We start from the raw sequence: 24,289 nt of genomic DNA, 5'->3' as shown, positions 1-24,289 counted from the left end.
TGAGTGAGTACCTTGATGTAGGTTTCAAGGACTGTAATGCAGTGGAGGGTTTTCTTTGTAAGTAGGAGCGTGCGTTGCCACTCAAGGGGGGGTTTCGTGAAGTCCAACTTCCGTTCCCATTTCAAAATATGCTGGGCTTTGTCAGCTGGGGCAGCACCTTCCATAAGGGAATAGTGCAAGGACAGTGGCTTGCCCAGTCTAAGCCCCTGTTGCCATCTAGCTTCCCAGATGGTGAGCTGTCGGGGTAAGGAGGGTTTGAATCCCCACCTAGAGAAGAAGCTAGTATTCAAATTTCATATACGAGGGTGTGGATGGAGTGATATTGAGTTGGGTGTAGGGGGAGAAAGTTGTATGAGGCGAGGTAGACCAAAGGTCCCCCACCTTCGTGACGCCCAGCTTAGCCCAAGCGTTCAGATGGGAGTCCGGTAAACCGGTCAGAAGACCGGTTACGGAAGTAATTGGGGAGGGATGAGGGGCAACCTTAGGGTTATGTCTCAGGCGGTCCCAGGCGGACAGGCATTCCTTAATAATTGTATTAGAAACGCCTAGATTCCTTCTGCAATGGGGTGGTGTCCATACAAGGTCCCTTAGAGTAAGGGTATGTGGTAGGGAGGTTTGTTCAATAGACCTCCACTTACTATCCGAATCTTTGACACCCCATTGGGAGATATGGGTGAGCATAGCGGCATCCACATACCTAAAAATAGAGGGGGAAGCAACCCCACCGTTATGAGCTACTCTAGGGGGTTTACCCTGCCAAATGTCTTAAGAAAATTTTTATTCAACAAGGTTTTATTCTCCAGCCCCTTGTATGCATTGCCCCTGTCACTGCTGCTGCGGCCTTCTGGTTTGAGTCTCTAGAAGAGGCTCTACAGGTAGAAACCCCATTGGATGATATCCTTGACAAGTTTAAAGCTCTTAAGATAGCCAATTCATTTGTTTCTGACGCCGATGTTCATTTAACCAAACTAACGGCTAAGAACTCAGGTTTTGCTATTCAGGCGCGTAGAGCGCTATGGCTTAAATCCTGGTCAGCTGACGTTACTTCAAAGTCTAAGCTTCTCAACATTCCCTTCAAGGGGCAGACCCTATTCGGGCCTGGACTGAAGGAGATCATTTCTGATATTACTGGAGGAAAAGGTCACGCCCTTCCTCAGGATAGGTCCAACAAATTAAGGACCAAACAGCCTAATTTTCGTGCCTTTCGAAACTTCAAGAGTGGCGCAGCTTCAACTTCCTCTAATACAAAACAAGAGGGAAATTTTGCCCAGTCCAAGCCGGTCTGGAGACCTAACCAGGCTTGGAACAAAGGAAAGCAGGCCAAAAAACCTGCTGCTGCCTCTAAGACAGCATGAAAGATCAGCCCCCGATCCGGTAACGAATCTAGTAGGGGGCAGACTTTCTCTCTTCGCCCAGGCTTGGGTAAGATGTCCAGGATCCCTGGGCGTTGGAAATCGTGTCCCAGGGATATCTTCTGTACTTCAAAGCTTCTTCCCCAAAAGGAAGCTTTCACCTCTCACAATTATCTGCAAACCAGATAAAGAGAGAGGCATTCTTACATTGTGTTCAAGACCTCCTAGTTATGTGAGTGATCCACCCAGTTCCAAAGGAGGAACAGGGGCAAGGCTTCTATTCAAATCTGTTTGTGGTTCCCAAGAAAGAGGGAACCTTCAGACCAATCTTAGATCTCAAGATCCTAAACAAATTTCTCAGGGTCCCATCCTTCAAGATGGAGACTATTCAAACCATCCTACCTATGATCCAGGAGGGTCAATATATGACTTCCGTGGACTTAAAGGATGCTTATCTGCACATTCCGATACACAGAGATCATCATCGGTTTCTCAGGTTCACCTTCCTAGACAGGCATTACCAGTTTGTGGCTCTTCCCTTTGGGTTAGCTACGGCACCAAGAATCTTTACGAAGGTTCTGGGGTCACTCCTAGCGGTCCTAAGGCCGCGGGGTATAGCAGTAGCCCCTTACCTAGATGACATTCTAATACAGGCGTCGAATTTTCAAATCGCCAGGTCCCATACAGACATTGTTCTGGCATTCCTGAGGTCGCATGGGTGGAAAGTGAACGAAGAAAAGAGTTCTCTATCCCCTCTCACAAGAGTTTCCTTCCTAGGAACTCTGATAGATTCTGTAGAAATTAAGATTTACCTGACAGAGGCCAGGTTGTAAAAACTTCTAAATTCCTGCCGTGTTCTTTATTCTACTTCTCGCCCTTCAGTGGCTCAGTGTATGGAAGTAATCGGCTTAATGGTAGCGGCAATGGACATAGTGCCGTTTGCCCGCCTACATCTCAGACCGCTGCAACTCTGCATGCTCAGTCAGTGGAATGGGGATTACACAGATTTGTCCCCTCTACTAAATCTGGATCAAGAGACCAGGGATTCTCTTCTCTGGTGGCTATCTCGGGTCCATCTGTCCAAGGGTATGACCTTCCGCAGGCCAGATTGGACAATAGTAACGACAGATGCCAGCCTTCTGGGCTGGGGTGCAGTCTGGAACTCCCTGAAAGCTCAGGGCTTGTGGACTCAGGAGGAGACACTCCTTCCGATAAACATTCTGGAACTAAGAGCGATATTCAATGCTCTTCAGGCTTGGCCTCAGCTAGCTGCGGTCAGGTTCATCAGATTTCAGTCGGACAATATCACGACTGTAGCCTACATCAACCATCAAGGGGGAACAAGGAGTTCCCTAGCAATGTTGGAGGTTTCAAAAATAATTCTATGGGCAGAGGTTCACTCTTGCCATCTATCAGCTATCCATATCCCAGGAGTAGATAACTGAGAGGCGGATTTTCTAAGTTGACAGACTTTTCATCCGGGGTAGTGGGAACTCCATCCGGAGGTGTTTGCACAGTTGATTCAACTTTGGGGCAAACCAGAACTGGATCTCATGGCGTCTCGTCAGAACGCAAAGCTTCCTTGTTACGGATCCAGGACCAGGGATCCCAAGGCAGCGCTGATAGATACTCTGGCAGCGCCTTGGTCTTTCAACCTGGCTTATGTTTCCACTGTTTCCTCTGCTTCCTCGTCTGATTGCCAACGTCAAGCAGGAGAGAGATTCAGTGATTTTGATAGCACCTGCGTGGCCACGCAGGACTTGGTATGCAGATCTGGTGGACATGTCATCCCTTCCACCATGGACTCTACCGCTGAGACAGGACCTTCTACTTCAGGGTCCTTTCAACCATCCAAATCTAATTTCTCTGCGTCTGACTGCTTGGAGATTGAACGCCTGATTTTATCAAAACGTGGTTTCTCTGAGTCGGTCATTGATACCTTAATTCAGGCTCGAAAGCCTGTCACCAGGAAAATTTATCAGAAGATTTGGTATAAATATCTTCATTGGTGTGAATCCAAGGGTTACTCATGGAGTAAAGTCAGGATTCCCAGGATATTATCTTTTCTCCAAGAAGGATTGGAGAAGGGATTGTCAGCTAGTTCCTTAAAGGGACAGATTTCTGCTCTGTCTATTCTTTTGCACAAGCGTCTGGCGGATGTTCCATACGTTCAGGCGTTTTGTCAGGCTTTAGTTAGAATCAAGCCTGTGTTTAAACCTGTTGCTCCGCCATGGAGTTTAAATTTAGTTCTTAAAGTTCTTCAAGGGGTTCCGTTTGAACCTCTGCATTCCATAGATATCAAGCTTTTATCTTGGAAAGTTCTGTTTCTGGTAGCTATCTCTTCGGCTCGAAGAGTTTCAGAGTTATCTGCCTTGCAGTGTGATTCCCCTTATCTGATCTTCCATGCAGATAAGGTAGTTTTGCGTACCAAACCTGGGTTTCTTCCTAAGGTGGTATCTAATAAGAATATCAATCAGGAGATTGTTGTTCCGTCACTGTGTCCTAATCCTTCTTCAAAGAAAGAACGTCTTTTACACAATCTTGACGTGGTTCGTGCTTTAAAGTTTTATTTACAAGCTACTAAAGATTTTCGTCAAACATCTGCATTGTTTGTTGTCTACTCTGGACAGAGGAAAGGCCAAAAGGCTTCAGCAACTTCTCTTTCCTTTTGGTTAAGAAGTATAATCCGCTTAGCTTATGAGACTGCTGGCCAGCAGCCTCCTGAAAGAATTACAGCTCATTCCACTAGAGCGGTGGCTTCCACATGGGCTTTTAAAAATGAGGCTTCTGTTGAACAGATTTGTAAGGCGGTGACTTGGTCTTCGCTTCATACTTTTTCTAAATTCTACAAATTTGATACTTTTGCTTCTTCGGAGGCTATTTTTGGGAGAAAGGTCTTACAGGCAGTGGTGCCTTCCGTTTAAGCGCCTGCCTTGTCCCTCCCTTCATCCGTGTCCTATAGCTTTGGTATTGGTATCCCACAAGTAATGGATGAATCCGTGGACTGGATACATCTTACAAGAGAAAACAAAATTTATGCTTACCTGATAAATTTATTTCTCTTGTGGTGTATCCAGTCCATGGCCCGCCCTGTCATTTTAAGGCAGGTGTTTTTTATTTTTAAACTACAGTCACCACTGCACCCTATAGTTTCTCCTTTCTCTTGCTTGTCTTCGGTCGAATGACTGGAGGTGGCAGTTAGGGGAGGAGCTATATAGACAGCTCTGCTGTGGGTGATTCTCTTGCAGCTTCCTGTTGGGAAGGACAATATCCCACAAGTAATGGATGAATCCGTGGACTGGATACACCACAAGAGGAATAAATTTATCAGGTAAGCATAAATTTTGTTTTTCCCTATGGTTCTTGCACCCAGACCTGGCTGGGGTTAACTGCCCGTGACTCTGGGGACAGCACAGCTTCCTGTGAGTGCCAGTGGCACCCAGGGCTGAGCATGTTGCAGTGTCATGGGATGTGTACCCGGTCCGGTATGAGAGTGCAGTTCCCTTCCGTGTTTGTATATATATATATATATATATATATATATATTCAAATGTATATTAGTTATTAATACTAAATATTATGTTTGTCTTGTGATCTTTTTGATTTATCTATTTAGCAGTAGCAGTCTTTTCTCTTGAATCGTCTTTTCTTCTTCTTATTAATCATCATCTTATCATTTAGTTATCCATACAGTGTTCTCCCCAGAAAATGTTGCCAGCCGTGTGGCATTATGAAGTAGCCAGGTAAGAGCCTCACCACTGGTATATTTCCCTCATCTCTTAAACATGCACTGGTCAAACCAATCCTCAAAAAACCTCTCAATCCAACATCCCCATCCAACTACTGCCCTATTTCCCTACTCCCTCTTGCCTCAAAGCTTCTTGAAAAGCTAGTATATGCACATCTATACCATTTCCTTACATTAAACTCCCTCCTTGACCCTCTAATCTGGATTTCACCCCCTTCACTCCACAGAGACAGCAATTGTTAAGGGTACCAACAACCTTTTTACAGCAAAACCCAAAGACCACTTCTCTCTGCTTATCCTCCTTGATTTGTCTGTAGCCTTTGATACTGTCGAACACACTCTTTTGCTCCAAACCCTCCAGTCCTTCAGCATCTGCAACACTGCTCTCTCCATGGTTCTCTTCCTATCTGCCTAATTGTACCTTTAGTGTAGCCTTCTGTGGGGCATCCTCTGCTCCGTTACCTCTTTCTGTTGGGGTACCACAAGGATCTGTCCTCGGTCCCCTTCTCTTCTCAATCTACACGTCATCATAAGGTTCCTTAATAAATTCCCAGGGGTTTCAATATCATTTGTATGCCGACGGCACCAAAATCTACCTCTCTGCACCAGACCTATCTCCTTCCTTGCTAACCCGTGTCACTAACTGTCTCATATCTCATCTTGGATGTCCTCTCACTACCTCAAGCTAAATCTCTCCACAACTGAGCTCCTTATTCCCCCCCCCCCCCTTCTTCCAAAAGTTTCACCCCCCATTTCTCTATAACTGTTGATAACTCCATCATTACCCCAACCTCACATGCCCGATGTCACACTTGACTCAGATCTTTCTTTTACTCCTCACATTCAGTCCTTGGCTAAAGCCTGCCACTTCCACCTTAAAAACATCTCTAAAATTAGACATTTCCTTACACAAGACACAACTAAGATTTTAATTCACTCTCCCATCCTTTCCCGCCTCGACTACTGCAACTCCATCCTCTCTGGTCTCCCTAGCTGCCACTTTGCTCCTTTACAATCTATAATGAATGCCTTGGCCAGGTTTATCTTCCTTACATGTCGCTCCTCATCTGCTGCACCTCTCTGCCAATCCCTTTACTGGCTTCCTCTTGCCTCTAGGATTAAACACAAAATTCTCACTCTGACATACAAAGCCCTAAACTGCACTGCTCCCCCTACATCTCAGACCTTGTCTCCAGATACTCTCCCTCCCGTTCCCTTCGCTCCGCTTATGATCTGCTACTCTTCTCCACTCTTGTTACCTCCTCACGTTCCCATTTACAGGACTTCTCCAGACTGGCTCCCATGTTATGGAACTCTCTGCCTCACTCCACAAGACTCTCCCATAGTTTTGAAAGTTTCAAGCGCTCCCTAAAGACTCTACTATTCAGGGATGCCTACAACCTACACTAACCTTCCTATCTCCACTGCTATCCCCTTGAACCCCTTAACATGTAAGCCTATGAGCCCAGCTGTCTGTAGTTCACCTACATAGGAGTCGACTACAACAGTGCAACTCTCGGCAGGGCCCTCTACCCATTTGTTCCCTGTAAATGTTATCTTGTATACCCTAAGCTTATAGCGCTGCGGAATCTGTTGGCATTCTACAAATACCTGGTAATAATAATAATAAGGGCAGTTTAATATTTTTTAATATTATATCATTTTCAGCTATCCAAAGCATAAACTAGTTGCATAATTTAACATAAATGTATTTAATGATAAATTGTGCAACAAAAATTAAACATTTTTAATACTGGATCTTAGATTAATATTGGATAACATTTTAGCCGGGTGGTCAGTAAAATCAGCTGGGTGGTGCAACCACTAAAAAGGTCCTGGGGAGAACACTCCTATACATCAAATCTATATCTATTTGACTTACTCCCTATCAATCATTACAGCTGCACATTAGTGCAACTATACTGAGTTCTCTGTTTAGTGTTAAACCCTGTTTTCCAGGTGCTTGTAACTTTGGATTGTGTGAATGAATTACTTTGAAATTTGGACATTTTCTGGACATCATGTAAATGTTGTAAATTTAAAGTAAAGTGGTTAGAAATTTTGGGAGTAATGACATGCTGAAAAGAATGCAACTGTACCCATCTATTAAAGGGACAGTCTAGTCAAAATTAAACGTTCATGATTCAGATAGGGCATGCAATTTTAAACAACTTTCCAATTTACTTTTATCATTCAATTTGCTTTGTTCTCTTGGCATTCTTTGTGGAAAGCTAAAGAGTTTGACATTCTTTATTTGCTTATATGTTAAGCATAATCAGCTGAACAACAGTGAAGACATGCTAAGTAGTAATTTGGCATCAGAGGTTTGTGAAAGTTACAGTACTAGATATTGCTCTGCAAGGTGATACAGCCTGGAGGGCAGTGAGTGCCAGCAGTGTTTGCAGTAGCATGTGCACGTGTACATATATATACTATACAAACACACTACACAACACATTCACCAAACAACGGTTCACTACATATGTTATCACACATACGTATATATATATATATCTTTTGTTTACAATAAGTAGGACTACACACACTAGAGAGACACACACCATACAAATACCACACACCACAAATACACTACAAACGAAGCACACACCATGTAAACAATACACTCCCCACACACACAAAAGCACTACACACACTGAGTTAAAAGGGACATGAAACCAAAAAAAAATTTCTTCATTACTCAGATAGAGAATACAATTTTTAAAAAAGTTTCCAGTTTACTTATATTATCCAATTTGCTTTGTACTCATGTTATTCTTTTTTGAAGAGATACCTAGGTAGGTAGTGTGCACATGCCTGAAGCACTACTAGATGACAGGAAATAGTGCTGCCATCTAGTGCTCCTGCTAATATATAACATTGTTGCAGAATTGCTGCAATATAGAGCTGCAGACGTGCTTATTCCTGAGCTTACATTTCTGCTTTTTAACAAAGGATAAGAAAACAAAGAAAAAATAATAGAAGTCAATTAGAAAGTTGTTTAAAATGGTATGTTCTATCTGAACTAAGAAATAAACATTTTAGGTTTTATATTATATTAAGTCCCCGGTAAAACAATTAAAAGCATGTAAATTCTGAATTTATACTCAGATTATAATGATAGAATATATTTCTATATAGAGAGAGTGTGCAAAAGAGAGCGGGGAGAGAGAGCGCAAAAGAGAGGGGGGAGAGAGAGCGCAAAAGAGAGGGGGGAGAGAGAGCGCAAAAGAGAGGGGGAGAGCGCAAAAGAGAGGGGGAGAGCGCAAAAGAGAGGGGGAGAGCGCAAAAGAGAGGGGGAGAGCGCAAAAGAGAGGGGGAGAGCGCAAAAGAGAGGGGGAGAGCGCAAAAGAGAGGGGGAGAGCGCAAAAGAGAGGGAGAGAGAGCAAAAGAGAGGTTGGAGAGGGCAAAAGAGAGGGGGGAGAGGGCAAAAGAGAGGGGGGAGAGGGCAAAAGAGAGGGGGGAGAGAGCGAGCAAAAAGAGAGGTGGAGAGATCACAAGAGAGAGTGGGGAGAGAGAGTGCAAAAGAGAGAGAGAGCGCAAAAGAGAGGGGCAGAGAGCACAAAAGAGAGGGGCAGAGAGAGCGCAAAAGAGAGGGGGGAGAGGGAGCAAAAGAGGGGGGAGAGGGAGCAAAAGAGAGGGGGGAGAGGGAGCAAAAGAGAGGGGAGAGAGCGCAAAAGAGAGGGGAGAGAGCGCAAAAGAGAGTGGAGAGAGAGCGCAAAAGAGAAGACAGTGCGCAAAAGAGAGGGGGGAGAGGGAGCAAAAGAGAGGGGGAGAGAGAGCAAAAGAGAGGTGGGTAAGAGAGCAAAAGAGAGGTGGGTAAGAGAGCAAAAGAGAGGGGGAGGGAGAGAGAGCAAGGGGTGGGACCGATGTACTGCAAAAAATGGCCTGTGTGAATGGGTTTTAGGACTAGTATATATATATATATATATATATATATATATATATATATATATATATATAAAAAGTATCTTATTTTCCTCATTCACCTCACTTCTTTTAACTCTTGTCATGCTTCAGTTTACTGTGTTCCTTTGTTTGTTTCTAATTTCCTCCTCTGTGTTATTTTATCACTCCTAAGCAGCTGCTTCCTTACATATTTCTCTCTCTAGCCTTTTTTTATGTCTGTCTAAAGGTCTCTCAATCAATGTTTATCACTTGCAGTCTATTACTGTAAGTGTAAGAAATTAGAAAAATATAAAATTAAGCTACGTAGCCACATTGGGGATTTATATTCTTAGCACCTAAGATGAAGAAGAAAATGGGCACTAGTGTAAGGATTGATATAGTGATATATTACAGAATACTCCCCTTCCCTGGCATTAATCTAACCTAGTCAAAATTATATGTGTTCTTATGAAGAGATCTGTAAGATGTTTTCTCTCATTTTCTTTTAAGTAAACCTCGAAGGGTGTTCTCAGAGTTTAAGTAGGCAGCCAGCTTGCAACTCTGTCACACTGGCTAGCCCAAGGCTCAGCTGAGAAGTGTGGGCGTGGCTCTTTCACGTTCAGGAAGTATAACACGTCTTAATCCCTTAAAGGAACATGAAATCCAAAATGTTTATTTCATGATTCAGATAGAGCATACATTTGTAAACAACATCCCAATTTACTTCTATTATCAATTTTGCTTTATTGGTATCCTTTATTGAAGGAGCAACAATGCACTAATGAGAGCTAGCTGAAAAAAATCAGTAAGCCAATTACAAGAGACATATATGTGCAGCCACCAATCACCAGGTACACCCAGCTCTTGAGCCAACCTAGATATGCTTTTCAACAAAAAGATACCAAGACAGCAAATCAAATTAGATAAAAGAAGTAAATCGGAAAGTTGTTTAAAATTGTATGCTCTATCTGAATCATGAAATAAAAATGTTGTGTTTCATGTCCCTTTAAGGATAAAATATTTTAGCCCCTGTTTCCATGCTTAAATGGACAGTCTAGTCAAAATTAAACTTTCATCATTCAGATAGGGAATGCAATATTAAACAACTTTCCAATTCACTTAATCAAATTTGCTTTGTTCTCTTGGTATTCTTTGTTGAAAGCTAAACCTAGGTAGGCTCATATGCTAATTTCTAAACCCTTGATGACTGCCCCTTATTTCAATGCATTTGGCAGTTTTTCACAGCTAGAGGGCGTACGTTCATGTGTGCCATACAGATAACATTGTGGATCTACAAGTAAGAGGATACTGATTGGCTAAATGCAAGTCTGTCAAAAGAACTGAAATAAGGGGGCAGACTGCAAAGGCTTAGATACAAGGTAATCACAGAGGTAAAAAGTGTTTTAATATAACCATGTTGGTTATGCAAAACAGGGGAATGGGTACTAAAGGGATTATCTATCTTTTTAAACAACAATTCTGGATTAGGCTGTCCCTTTAAATGACACAAGCAATTTTGGTATTTTTTTCTCACTATTGGTTTCACCTTAAAGGGACATAAAACAAGTTGGGATAGAGACAGAATATAATATGTACTTTAATTACTTTACCTGCAAATTTTTACTGCAGTGCCTCGCCATTAACCCATTCTTTTAAGTTTCCGAATAGTAAAGCTCTAACTCCCCCCACACATTTCCTTCTATGGCTGTATCTATATCCACCTTTGGTTTGGTAGAATGCAAGACTTTAATACTCATTACCTGTTGGAGCATGCCTAGAAGCAAATAAGGTGCTGTGAACTCAGTTGAAATACAATGCCTGTATTTCTAATGCTAAACACTGATAAGGGGGTAGTGGATCAGACTACTCCAGACAGCATGGCTATGTAACTAATTTTGCTTATTTTTTAAAATGATTTTAAAATACTTGCCAGCAATTTTTAAAAAATTTTTATGCAAACTATTTTTTTACTTAATTAGTCCTTTAAAGATATGAACAGATCTCAACATATTTTTATGGCACTTTAATTATCTGCTCTTGTTTACACATACCGAACTTCCGAATCTACTCCGAACCGAATACATCCGAATTTATTTGCATCCGAACTAATCCGAAAACAAATACATTCGAATGCATCCGAAAACGAAATTTGAAAAAAATCTGAATCGGTCCGAAACGAACCAAAACTAATTTTTCCGCCACGCACAAGTCTAAAATGTATTATTATGAAGTTGTTCAGATAATCATTGAAGACATTGTTGGAAAACCCCTGGAAAACTACTGGTGCACTGCACAGCCAGGAGACATCACAAGATATTTGAAGTGCCCAAAACGGGAATTGAATATCGTTTTCCACTCGTCACCCACCTTGATACCTAAAAGATTGTAGGCCCCATGCAAATCTAATCTGGTGAAGATGGTTACATCCTTAATCAATGGTAAGGGGTAAGAGTCCTTTATAGTAATTAGATTTAGGGCTCGATAATCAATGCAGAGTACGTCCTTAATGAAAAAAAAATCCTGCTCCAGCAGGGGAGGAAGAAAATCTGATTAATCCACATTCAAGGTTTTCCTTTATGTAGGTTTTTAAAACATTGAGTTTGGTTGAGAGATAAGATAAGTCTTATCATTGTTGCGCCAGGATACAACTCTATGGACCAGTCAAATTCCTGATGAAGTGGTAATATTTCTGCTTTTTTTCTTGGAAAACACATCCAAAAACTCTTGATAGTAGTGAGGGAGATTAGAGTCCCCAGATAGTGTTAGAATGGTGGAAAGTTCCCAGTGTCACAGGTCTGTACAGGCAGTGTTTAAAACAATTGTCCTCCCAAGCAGTTATTTCATTTTTTGGACCAGAGATTCATGTGATTTTAACCAAGGATATCTCAAGATGATCGGTAGATGTTGTGAAGACACTTAATCGAATTGCAGAGTTTCCGTATGAAGTACCCCCATGTGTATAGTAAGGGGTATAGAATAGTACAGGATAACTCCAATGCCTAACGATTGTCCACTAATTGTGGTGATGCGACTGGGGTTCTCCTTCTTTATACTGGAAATATGTTGTCTGGGGAAAGATAAATCCATAAATACTCCATCAGCTACGGAACCAATAAGGGCTTGGGAAACAATGTGTTGTCCGTTGATGGTGAGGCGGATTGGTATAAACAACTTGGTCTTGTTAGAGAGTTGTCCTGGGTTCAGTCTTAATTCTGCCCCTCCAAACAGAATTAAGCCTGGGATTTTCATGGCCTGGTTGGACAATACTTTAAGAGATGCCCTTTTTGTCCACAGTAGAGACACAGACTGAGATTATGTCTCCTGAGTCTTTCTGCTTCAGAAGGTCGAATGGTACCCACCTCCATTGGCTTTTTGACTGTAGGTGTTGAAGGAGATGTTGTAGGGGTAGTAAATTTTGCTGCCAACCTAAAGACAGGTCTTTGGGATTTCTAGGTCCCATCTTCTTCCAGCTGACACTCCATGTGGCAGGTATTAAGGTTGATACATAGATAAATAAATAAAGTCTTCTAAAGACTAAGGTAATTCTCTGTACACCAATTAATCTTTAAAGGGATAGGAAAGTCAAAATTAAACTTGCATGATTCAGATAGAGCACGTCATTTTAAGACACTTTTAAATTCACTTCTATTTTCAAATGTGCTTCATTCTATTAGTATCCCTTGTTAAAAAATGAATATGCACATATCATGCACTAGTGGGAGCTGCTGCTATTTGGTGCCTGCACACAATTGTCTCTTGTGATTGGCTAAATAGATATTTTCAGCTTCCTGTCAGTAGTGCAATGCTGTCCCTTCAGCAATGGATAACAAGAGAATGAAGAAAATTTGATAATATAATTAAATTGGAAAGTTGTTTAAAATTGTATGTTCTATCTGAATCATAAAAGAAAATTTTGGGGTTTACTATCCCTTTAATCCTGTCACACATGCTCTGTATTCAGTGCTCCTGAATTCCAGTCAGTCTCAGCGGCTAAAGTGCAGAATTCAACTGCATGCAGAGCGACCGATTGTGTGCCTTGTTGCAATTCCAGTAGAACAGACTCAGCTGCAGCCACCCTACCAGGCTTGTCAAATATGGTTTGTAAAGCAGTTAGAAAGGCTTTAGCATCCTTAAGGATTGGGTCATCTTTTTTTAGTAGGGGTGAAACCGACGACAGGGTCTTTCATTTCAGCAAAGAAATGACGAAGGTGACCTGGGCCTCAGATGACAAAAGTTTCAGTGTTATTTTGGAAACAAAGGTGACACTGATTAAGAAACCCTCTACAGTCATCAGAAGTGCCATCAAATTTTTTGGGTAGTGGTAATTTAGGTGCACAAGCAGTAGTTGCTGGAGATTTAGGGCGAAAAAAGGTGTTGTAGCAGATTGAGAGGCGTGGCACAGTGTTCACATCATCTCTGCCACCTGGTCTTTGTGTTGAGACTCTGGAGATGTGCTGAGTGAGCCCCCAGTACTTGGCCTTGATGAGTTATAGCTTTGGTCACTTTGACAGGGTCCATGTTAGTATGACCCATGTATAATGTCACAGGACTATTAAAGTCTGTCCAGGAAAGGACCCTGAGGTTGGAAAGTGACAATGAGACACACTGCCCCAGCATGGAGGGTTAGAACCAGGACATGTCAAACCCAGAAAATAAGACAAAATCAAGGTCAGTTCAGGCCAAAGCTTCCAAAGGCAACCACAGAACCAAATCAGAATCCAAAGACTGAGTCCAGGAAACAAGCAGAGGTTATACACAGAGAACAGCAGAAACAGGAATGAAAGTAGCACACCAAGGAATACAGTTCTATACACGGGCAAACACAGGAGGCAGCATATATAGGTTTAGATTGAGTAACTGCCTGCAGCTCAGCAGGCAGGTGGAGTCAGACAGCCAGTCAGAGCAGGCAGTAGAATAAGCAATTCTCAAACAGAGCCTGAGTCCCCACTGACAGGCATGGGATCACAGGGACACCTTGTCCCTGCGATCGCTAGCCTGGGGTTTCCTCCATTAGGCTTTTTCATCTGATGTAGAGAAGAGACCTGTGAGGTCTTGAAAGCTTATGAAAATAAACAAAACTTGATTTTGTTGGTCCATTAAAAGCTATAAAAATCTACTAAAGATACATTCTATGTGGAATCAATACGGCAACAACCCCTTTTTCTGCTGTGTTTCTTTTAAAATTATCTCCAGTCTCTATTAGATCCTGGTGATCTAAATTTTCCGCTCTGGCTACATTATATGAGGTCTCATGAGTACTGTGAGGTACTTCAAACTATTTTAGAAAGGTAGATTTTAGCTTGAGAGCTGTTTATCTAGCTATGCAGGGTTCTGACTGTGAAGGAAAGACACATACAATACATTATAATGCTTAAAAAAAACAAGAATTATGTACCATTTCTCTTTGCGCTGGTAAGCTCATTGGACACTTACAATTTGCTGTTACTCGTTTTTCCTCATCATTTTCTCTGTTTATTTTTTTATCTTTGCATTTTCAATTCCCAATATATGCTATTCTCTCTTGATAACTAGCTGTAATGTTCTCATTATTTACCTATCTGTGTGCCCCAAACTTATTACCCTTCGCCCAGTCCAGGACATTTTTTTCTCCTACTAACACCAAGCCTTACTCAGATGGATTCACGATGAGTAGAACAGCCTATTAATATGTAATGTGCAGTATATTTATCAAGAATGGAAAGAGGAGTAAGCTTTAGTGAATAAAATAAAAACATGGATTGACTGGAGATCCCATTGAACTATGGGTGAATTCAGGAAGCTTCTTTTTCTCTTTCCTTCTCCCTCCCACTGTCCACTAAGATGCTGACTATGCAAAGTTGCCATTTTCTGCAGGACACATGAAGTGTTATCACAGAGACTCAGCCGGCAGGATTCAGCCAACAGAGATGAAACAGTGTACACAGGATACACAGAGACAAGGCAATATAGACTCAGGCATGGTCTGTAATCAGGACAAGAAACCGCAAGCACAGCTTCCATAAAATAAAATCATAAAATATCTGTCTATTGTTCAATCTGTTCTCTCCTCTCTCTCTCTCTTGTGTATATCCTTCATAGTTCTCAAACTGTGCAGTGAGGAACAATCCCTGCAGGATGCACGGAATGTAATCATAGAGTCTCATATGACAGTGTTCAGCCAACAGAGATAATCTAAGACAGCCAGGATTTACAGGGACAGGACAATGGGAGTCTAAAGACTGCTCTTGAATTACAACAAGAAGCCACGGAAAGTAGTCATCAAACAGAACATCTAACATTTACTAGATCACACTTTTTTTTAGTGACACCCCTTATCACCATATGTAGTGTAACTATTATTACTGACATTACTCTCTCTCAATATCTAGCTATGTTATCAATAGCTTTTGATTTCCTTCACCAACATCATATTTTCTTGTAACCTGATCTTTTTTTCATCACATTTTCCTACATTTCATCCTCCCTCTATCTCCCTTTTCTTTTTAGTTCTTCATAAATCTTTCTATCTCTCTCCATCTTCTCTAATCTTTTCTCTTGGGGTTAGGTTATACAAAAGCTGCGCATGTGTTAAAAAAAAAGAAGAAGCTTCTATTATATGTGTGTGTACTTTTGTGCGCATATGTGTCTGTCTATCTTTATTGTATATAATATAATGTTTGACTGTGTTTAACTTTTTACATTTATAACTTTAGTGTTTTTGTGTCTGTGTAGTCTAAACATGTGTATTATATAGTTTGATCTCATCAAACAAAACATACCAAGATCCCTATTTTTACACAAACAACACAGACACACCAATATCCTGACAGAGCCAATATAGCAGCCTGGGGTGTCCTCCATTACGCTATTCCTTCAGATGTAGAGAAGAGACCTGTAAAGGTCTTGAAAACTTATGAAAAATCAAAACTTGATTTTGTTGGTCCATTAAAAAGGTATCAAAATTTACTAAAGGTACATTCTATGTGGGACCAATACGGCAACAACCCCTTTTTCTGCTGTGTTTCTTTTAAATGCTCTCCAGCCTCCCTTAGATCCTGTGATCTAAATTTTCTGCTCTGGCTATATTCTGCTGAATCTGTATTTCATTTCCACCAACATACATGTACTAAAATACTGACTGGGTGGCAAGTAACAGTCAAATGACTGCTGTGTTTGTTCTGGGCAACCAAGGGGTCAAATTGCTGCAGTGAACCACAGCAACAGCAACCTAATCTCTAGATTGCCCAAAGCTCACAAAACCCCTGAACTGGACATGTGTGTTATGGGCAACCAGGAGTTTTAAACACTGCAGCTGGTGTAATATGCTGCAGTGATTTAATGCCCTGAAAATTTCTGTGTTCTAAATTTTTGGACTTGTTCCTAGATTGTGAACAAATCTGTCAAGCTCAGCTATAGACTGAGAACAGAACATTTACATTCCATATTAAAATATTCCAAAATAATGCATGAATTTCTGAAAAAAATAAAAAAATACACCTTTAGAATAACTTCAAGGACTGGATGCAGTGCATAATAGCAAACAAGCTTGCATATGTGTCCCTTTAACATGGGTACAGCGAACTGATAGGTAGAACAGGTAACAGAGGATCTGCAGACTGGGGGTTGCAGGGAAAGCATAAAAAAAGAAAGATTGTTTCTATTTAGCTTACATTATGTCTGCTTTTCCATACTTAATACAGTATTCCGTCTGGATACAGTGCTTGCCCTTTTACAGTAAAATAAATTAGACATCATCTGGTATATTTAGAAAGAACATGATACTACAGAATCAAACTTTTTATGGTAGCAAAGACTGGGAATTGCAGTTACTGTATTTTTTTATTGCTTTGATGATTTTAAAGAGATCGCTTCTTGTATTTGCACTCGTATCTGTGGAGCTCTCCATAGTATTTATTATTTTCAGATATTTTGCTTTTGATACTTAGATGTTCTGTATGTTTTTATATGGATAATCTTGGTGTTTTTAAATGTTTTTAACTGCATATTATTACTACAGGCATTATGTACATGATTAGGTACCAGTATTAATTGGCTAAAGTATTTGGTATCAAATATTGCTGATTAATCTGCTGCAAAGTCTAATAATCAAATTAATATTATGATGTTTTTATTATAAATCATAATTTTATTATTAGGAAATAGTAGCAACATATTAATAGAAAAGTATTATTTTAGTGTGATCTATGAGCATTTGACTGCATTGGAGATGGATCTACTTTCATGGCTAACCTCTTCATGGAAATTGCTGTGGATCTGGCTCTATATCTGTAAATAAAAACACTGATCCTCTAGATCGGATCCTGGAGTGTCTGCGTGCATTTGACAAGGCCTGGATACAAGCTGGGTATGATAAAGTAAATTAGTAGTGGATGTTAAAGGACAAATATGTAATTGTGTAAAGTAGACAGAAAATCCAACAGAATTCTATTTTCTTTTTAATTTATTTTTTTAACTAGCCATCTGGCACACAATAAGAAAGTGTAGCCTCTTAGGGTAAAAATAGAGGCAGGTAGCCTCCATAGGTTACATAACCACAGATCTCAAAAGTAATGTTCTAAACCCTTGGACTAAAAGGTTAGATTGACTGTTGATGACCTGGAGGAGTCAGGGTGGTCTTTGTGTGATTTGGTGATCTTGGGTCAGGCTGGGTGACTGACATTTATGGGGAGGGGGCTTCATTAAATGTGATTATGACAAAATTAGGGTAGAGAAATCAGCCTAAGGACAGAGCTCCTAAACTGCTTGGGAACTCTGCACAACACATTGAACCAGTATATACAGATAACATATATAAATGTATGCATAAACATATAAAGGCATACTTATTTTTATTGCGCTTCGCTTTATTGAGCTTCACAGATATTGCTCTTTTTACAAATTGAAGGTTTGTTGCAACACTGTGTCGAGCAAGTCTATCAGCACCATTTTCAACATATATACACATATAAACACATAAATACACCTATATATACCACCACCAGCAAAAATTGTATGACTCACTGAAGGCTCAGATGATGGTTAGCATTTTTGAGCAATAAAGTATTTTTTTAATTAAGATATGAACATTGTTTTTTTTTTAGACATGATGTTGTTGTACACTTTATATACTACAGTATAGTGTAAATATAGCTTTTATATGCACTGGGAAACAAAAAAAATTGTGCCTCACGTTATTGCTATATTTGCATTATTGCGATGGTCTGGAACCGAACTCACAATCTCTCTGAGGTACGCCTGTATATGTGTATATAATTATAGGAGAAAGGCGAGAAACTTCAATGCTGCTAGGTCGTAGTAATTTAACCTAATAAACCAGAGTAGTTACATCTATGTTAACTAGAGATCTATCCAGATCAAGTCCTGTTTTAGGCATCAAATCTGACCAGTCTAGGTGTGTTTGTATGAAGAATTTGTGCTTATAAGATAAGATCTTTTGTCTAGCAGATCTTTAGTAGCACATACACATTATTTTTATTAGTTTACCTTCTCTAGATGAATTTGCATAAGAAGAAGTTATTTTTGGAAATTTTCTCTACAAGTTACCAATAATAGTGACTAAAATTGTGATTCATTGTTTTAATTTTCTACATTTTAACAATTATCGAGCCATAAGTCCCTTCTGCTTTATATTATGATATCCATATACATAAATTTGTCACGGAACAGATAGCCACGTTCCCCACTTGCAGTGAAGGAATGTATTAAAGGGACACTAAACTCAATATTTTTCTTTCATGATTCAGATAGAAAATACAATTTTAAACAACTTTACAATTTACTTCTATTATCTAATTTGCTTCATTTTTTAGATATCCTTTGTTGAAGAAAGAGCAATGCACATGGGAGAGCCAATCACAAGAGGCATCTATGTGCAGCAACCAATCAGCAGCTACTGAGCCTATCTAGATATGCTTTTCAGCTAAGAATATCAAGAGAATGAAGCAAATTAGATTATAGAAGTAAATGAGAAAGTTGTTTAAAAATGCATGCTCTTTCTAAATCATGAAAGAAAAATTAGGTTTCATGTTCCTTTAAGATAGTTCTATACCCAGGGAAAGTTTCCTCAGTTAAATTTGCATATGGTACTCCTATTCCATTGTGCTAATTTCCTGCCCAGTAAATAGGAACCAATAACAGAAGATGGTGAGATGATGGGTTAACCTGTATTTGGTAGGAGGCAAAAAGGAGGAAAAGTACCAAGAAAAGAGGCAGTAGGACAGAGATATGAGAGAGAAATAAAATGAGACAGAAAGATGAGAGAAACAGACAGAAAGACATTAGGAGAATGGATATGAGGAGTGAAAAGGAGATAGAGAGTGGAAGACAGAGAAAAGCAGATAAAAACAGAGAGGGGAGGACACCGTAACAGAGACAAACTGGAATGTTGTAAAAGAGAATAGAGAGAAATAGGAAATATCAAACAGGCAGGGAGCTGAAGGGTGAGAAAGGATTTGAACATATAGCCAATGATTTAATGAGATAGAACAGAAACATAAGTGAGTGATAGGGGGAGAGAATACATATTTTGTGTGATCTAAACATAGAGTGTTGAAGTGCTACAGAAAGTGGTAGAGAACAATACTGCAGCAGTGACAGAGAATGGGATAGATAAACTGCAGCAGTGACAGCGGAGAAGAAAGATAGAGGCTGCAGCAGACAGAAAGAAAGGGGGGGTGAAAGAGAGGCAGAGAAAGAGGTGGTTGGCTAGATTTAAAAGAGCAAGATTGCAGTCACTACAAAACTGTATGATGATTACACATGGGAATGAACATAGTGCAATGATTTTGTGAAACAACGGAGGCTGCAGACAGACTGCAGAGGCAGAAACAAGACTACTAATATCTTTTGAGAACCGCTTTCCTTTTGTGAAGTGCTGTATTGGGCTGAAAGAGGATCACTATGTGAACAGACAGCGAAAGGAACAGCTGGATTTGTAACCCAGGACAAAGGAACAACTGCAAGAAGACTGCACAACAGAGACAAAGACAAAGCACATCAGAGACTTAGGAAGGGAAGGAGACTTCACTATAAGATACAGCAGCACATAATAGAGACAGAAATACACCAGGAAGTGACTCTATTGAGTTGTAAGACAGGATAGAGAGCTACAAATCAAATCCTCTTGCCTGTGAAACTGTTCATTATCCATCCAGAGAAGCAGTTGCTGTATATATAAAATACAGTAATGGACTTGCTCAAAATCCTTGGGAAGTAGAGCTGCATATCAGCAACCGTGACACAAGCAGTAATACGGCACAGCACAACTGAATATATCACACACTGTGATACCGTATAGTGACGCATAACATCACAAAGCACTATACAACACACTGTGGAATTATAAAAGTGCTCGTTTTGCTATTAACATCACTCTTAGATCTTTGAGATTCCTCAAACTGCTGTGCTCTGAACTTTACTTTTTTTTCTCAACATGACGGAAATAACTGAGGTTGAGGCTCAGAACCCGGAGCAACATCCCCCTGGGACCAGCAGCGGAGGGTGTGGACTCCCACAGACCAAGGTACCTGCAAATTACACACCATTTGCTAAATTCACCCAAACTATATCTTCCCTGGGTTTAAAATCTCAAAGTAGTGTTGCTATATATCTGGATCTGAACTGAACATTTTTAGGCAAATATTCCCAGTTATGTTACATTTAGCCAATTTTGAGGTGTGCAACACGAAGAATGAAGTCAGAACTGCACTAATTAATAATATATCACTTTATAATGTATTCCTCCTTATATAGATATATGCATAAGGGTCCTTGGAAAACAAGTAAAATTCATTTTAATTCTATGTTTATATAATGAAAGGTGGGAGCTCTGCCTTTATCATAGAAAAAATACTAATTAACTTTCAGCCTCTTACCTCTTTGGACAAGTGTCTGTGCTAGAAGGATGCTGGAAATTCTAAGTACTCCCAGTCACTGTAGTGGCATCCACGATTCCCAAAGGTGTCAGCAGATATATTTGTAAGGCAGTCCACTTTTACATGTCCTTTTCTTTAGCAGGACAAGGAGACGGGTAATGAGGGAAAATAAGAATTTTAATAAAATTTGAGGAATATGTAGTAGAAAATGATAACCTCTCTCTTGTACCAGCCTTAATTTTTATCTTTGTGGCAACATTTGTTAGCAACCCTTGGACCTGACACAAACTCCAGCATCAAAGACATTCCAGTCACACCAGTCCAAGTAACTAAAAATAGTTTACATTACTAGCATCACATTAATGTCTTTTCATTCCTTTTTTATTTATAACCAGGCACTTTACATTACAATACAAATTCCTCAACTTCTTAACAATTCTAAACCTCTCCTTGCCAACCCTTCAACTTGTTTCTACCAGGACATGATATGGAAGAATGTATTTGGGTGCTGTCTCTCACATGGTACAACATACCAACACTACTATACCACTTAGCAACCCCTCCAGCAATGCTATATTACAATCACTGCAGCAACATGTTCAACACCATAACCGTAAAGGTATAATGCTACTGGTGGTGGGGGACAATGTTGCTAAGGTTATGCTGATATCAAATGGTGTATCTAGACACACAATAATTAAGGGAGCATGTTGTTGAAATGGGAGATTACACCTGTCTGATATATGTCCTCAATTATCTTGAGTATCACAATATACAGGTATATATATTATTTGTTTGCACGTTTCAATGATTATCATCAGAGGTACCTTCACAAAGAAGGGAATTTACTATCTGGTCAAACAGTGCAGTTTGGCAAAGCACTATATGTGACTTGGAGCAAACAAAGCTGCTCATTTCAGGAGGTACATATGCAAGATTGTTAACCTCTAAGAATACATGTCAGACATAACATCACTGGTTTAAATGTGTTAAAGACAGCATTGGGCATATGAGTGACCTGTATTTAGGGACATGAGATTTGTAATTCTGATCCTGAAATGAACAGATATTTCTCAAATTTCCCCACATCCATACCAAAATAAAAATAAAATTTTAGCCCCCACAATTATATAATGTTATGATGTAATTTATCACACACACAGATAGCTGTATTTGCAAAATGTATATCCATCTGTATATATACTTTCACATTTCGCACACCATCAACACCCAAACTACACCATCTTATAACTAACCTCATGTTAAAATATAGTCATTTAACACTAACATGTTTGCAAAATCATCCATAAAATCATAGACAAACTTAAGATTACAAGCTTAACAAAATATAACAAACCTATAAACACAATATATCCCATATATCTGGTTGTGCATAATATATGAATCTCCCTATATATCAAACAATGCAAATACATCTTTTAACTTCCCCAAAACCTTAACAATATTTCTCTAAACTAAACAGTCTCACACACAAATCTATATTAAAGGGACACTAAACCCAAATTTTGTCTTTAATGGTTTAGCTAGAGCATGCAATTTTAAGCAACTTTCTAATTTACTCCTATTATCAATGTTTCTTTGTTCTCTTGCTATCTTTATTTAAAATGTAGGAATTTAAAGAAACGGACCATTTTTTGTTCAGAACCTGGGTTACGCTTGCTTATTGATTTGCTAAATGTAGCCACCAATAAGCAAGCGCTATCCAGGGTGCTGAACCTAAAATGGGCTGGCTCCTAAGCTTTAAATTCCTGCTTTTTAAATAAAGATAGCAAGAGAATGAAGAAAAATTGAAAGTAGGAGTAAATTATAAAGTTGCTTAAAATTGCATGCTCTATCTAAATCAATAACTGTCAAATAAAACTACTCTGTTTTCATGCTTGTTGAGGAGTGAGCAACTGATACTCAAACTGATACAAAACTGTACACTAACATATGTTTCTTCAATATCAATATGTTTGAATGTAAAAGTTTTAAACACACTTAAAGGACCTTTAGAGTATGTAATATTTGCATTACTATCCATTGCCAATGATGTGCTTAAAGGGACAGTTAAGTCAAAATTAAACGTTCATGATTCAATTAGGGCATTCAATTTTAAACAACTTTCCAATTTGCTTTTATAATCAAATTTGCTTTGTACTCTTGGTATTCTTTTTTTGAAAGCTAAACCTAGGTAGGCTAATACAATTATTTCTTAATCGTTGAAGGGCGCCCTTTTCCTCAGTGCATTTTGACAGTTTTTCAGTTAGACAGTGCTAGTTCATGTGTGCCATATACATAACATTCTGCTCACACCCCTGGAGTTATTTATGAGTTAGCACTGACTGGCTAAAATACAAGTCTGTCAAAAGAACTCAGATAAGGGGCCAGATACCAGGTAATCATAGAGGTAAAAAGTATAATATAACAGAGTCGGTTATACAAAACTGGGGAATGGAAAATTAAGGGATTATCTATCCTTTTAAACAATAACATTTTTCAAGTAGACTGTCTATTTAACACAGAATATAGGAACAATTGTTTCTTAAGGGGAAAAAATTAATACATTTTAAAACATCTTTTTTTGATGCAACAAAACAAATGATGGATAAAAAAAAAATCTTGGTCACTTGCTAAGCAGTGGTAATATGTGGGTGCAAACACTTGTGTGTATAGTCTTAGGTGGGGGGGGGAGGCGTAGTTACGGCTGTTCCATGGGCAGGGTCTGGGCAGGCAGATTCATAGGTTTTCTGAGGGCAGAGCCAGGTGGTACAGGGTGTAGTTAGGCAGTTAGCGAGATGTGGCCGACCTAAAAAGGACAGGGGCAGCAGTAGTATTTTTTACCTTTTTTACCCTCAAGCCCATTGGGGGTGCAAAATAGAAGATTGGGGTGCATTTGTACCCATTGCTCCTCTACTAGAACAACTGTATCTGCAGGTCAACAACAAATAAACTAGTTCTTAGCCTCTGCACAATATTTGTTTCTCAGAACTAGATTTTTCCATACAATAAGTATTCTTTCTATGTACAAATTCATAAATCCAAAAGTATTCAATTTTGTCAATGCCAGATACACCCTTCAACTACATTACACAGATTATAGTCAAGCCTAACAAAAGCTGCACAGTATACACCATATTATATACACTCAAACATTATTCCACTAAATCAACACTTTCATATTTGCTTATCTTGTAATGTGTTATATACCCCTATTACATTTTCATAGGCATAGGATATCAATAATGACATTTCACTCCAATATCTCAGTCTTTTGTCTGTCATTGGTGAAAGATCATTTGACAATATAAAATAATACAATAGAAGGCACTGCTGTTTTATAGTTTTCTAGCACTGATGTTTAACAACAAAAATATAATTTGTTACATTTATTGATTTTTCCCCAGCATCTGAAAGTATTTTCTTGCAAA

At 39.5% G+C, this 24,289-nt stretch overlaps 1 protein-coding gene across 1 annotated transcript in view; it reads left to right on the top strand.

The window, feature by feature from the left end:
* Nucleotides 1–20,416: 20,416 nt before the first annotated feature.
* STAC2 (SH3 and cysteine rich domain 2) overlaps nucleotides 20,417–24,289 on the top strand; it is a 318,737-nt gene continuing 314,864 nt past the window's right edge. Inside the window, exon 1 of the mRNA XM_053697925.1 lies at nucleotides 20,417–20,506. Within this exon, the coding sequence (XP_053553900.1) occupies nucleotides 20,417–20,506 (90 nt within the window). The remainder of the gene's footprint in view (nucleotides 20,507–24,289) is intronic.

The sequence above is a fragment of the Bombina bombina genome, chromosome 1, assembly GCF_027579735.1.
Source record: "Bombina bombina isolate aBomBom1 chromosome 1, aBomBom1.pri, whole genome shotgun sequence".
Classification (NCBI taxonomy): Eukaryota; Metazoa; Chordata; class Amphibia; order Anura; family Bombinatoridae; genus Bombina; species Bombina bombina.
This window is presented reverse-complemented; position numbering and strand designations above follow the sequence as displayed.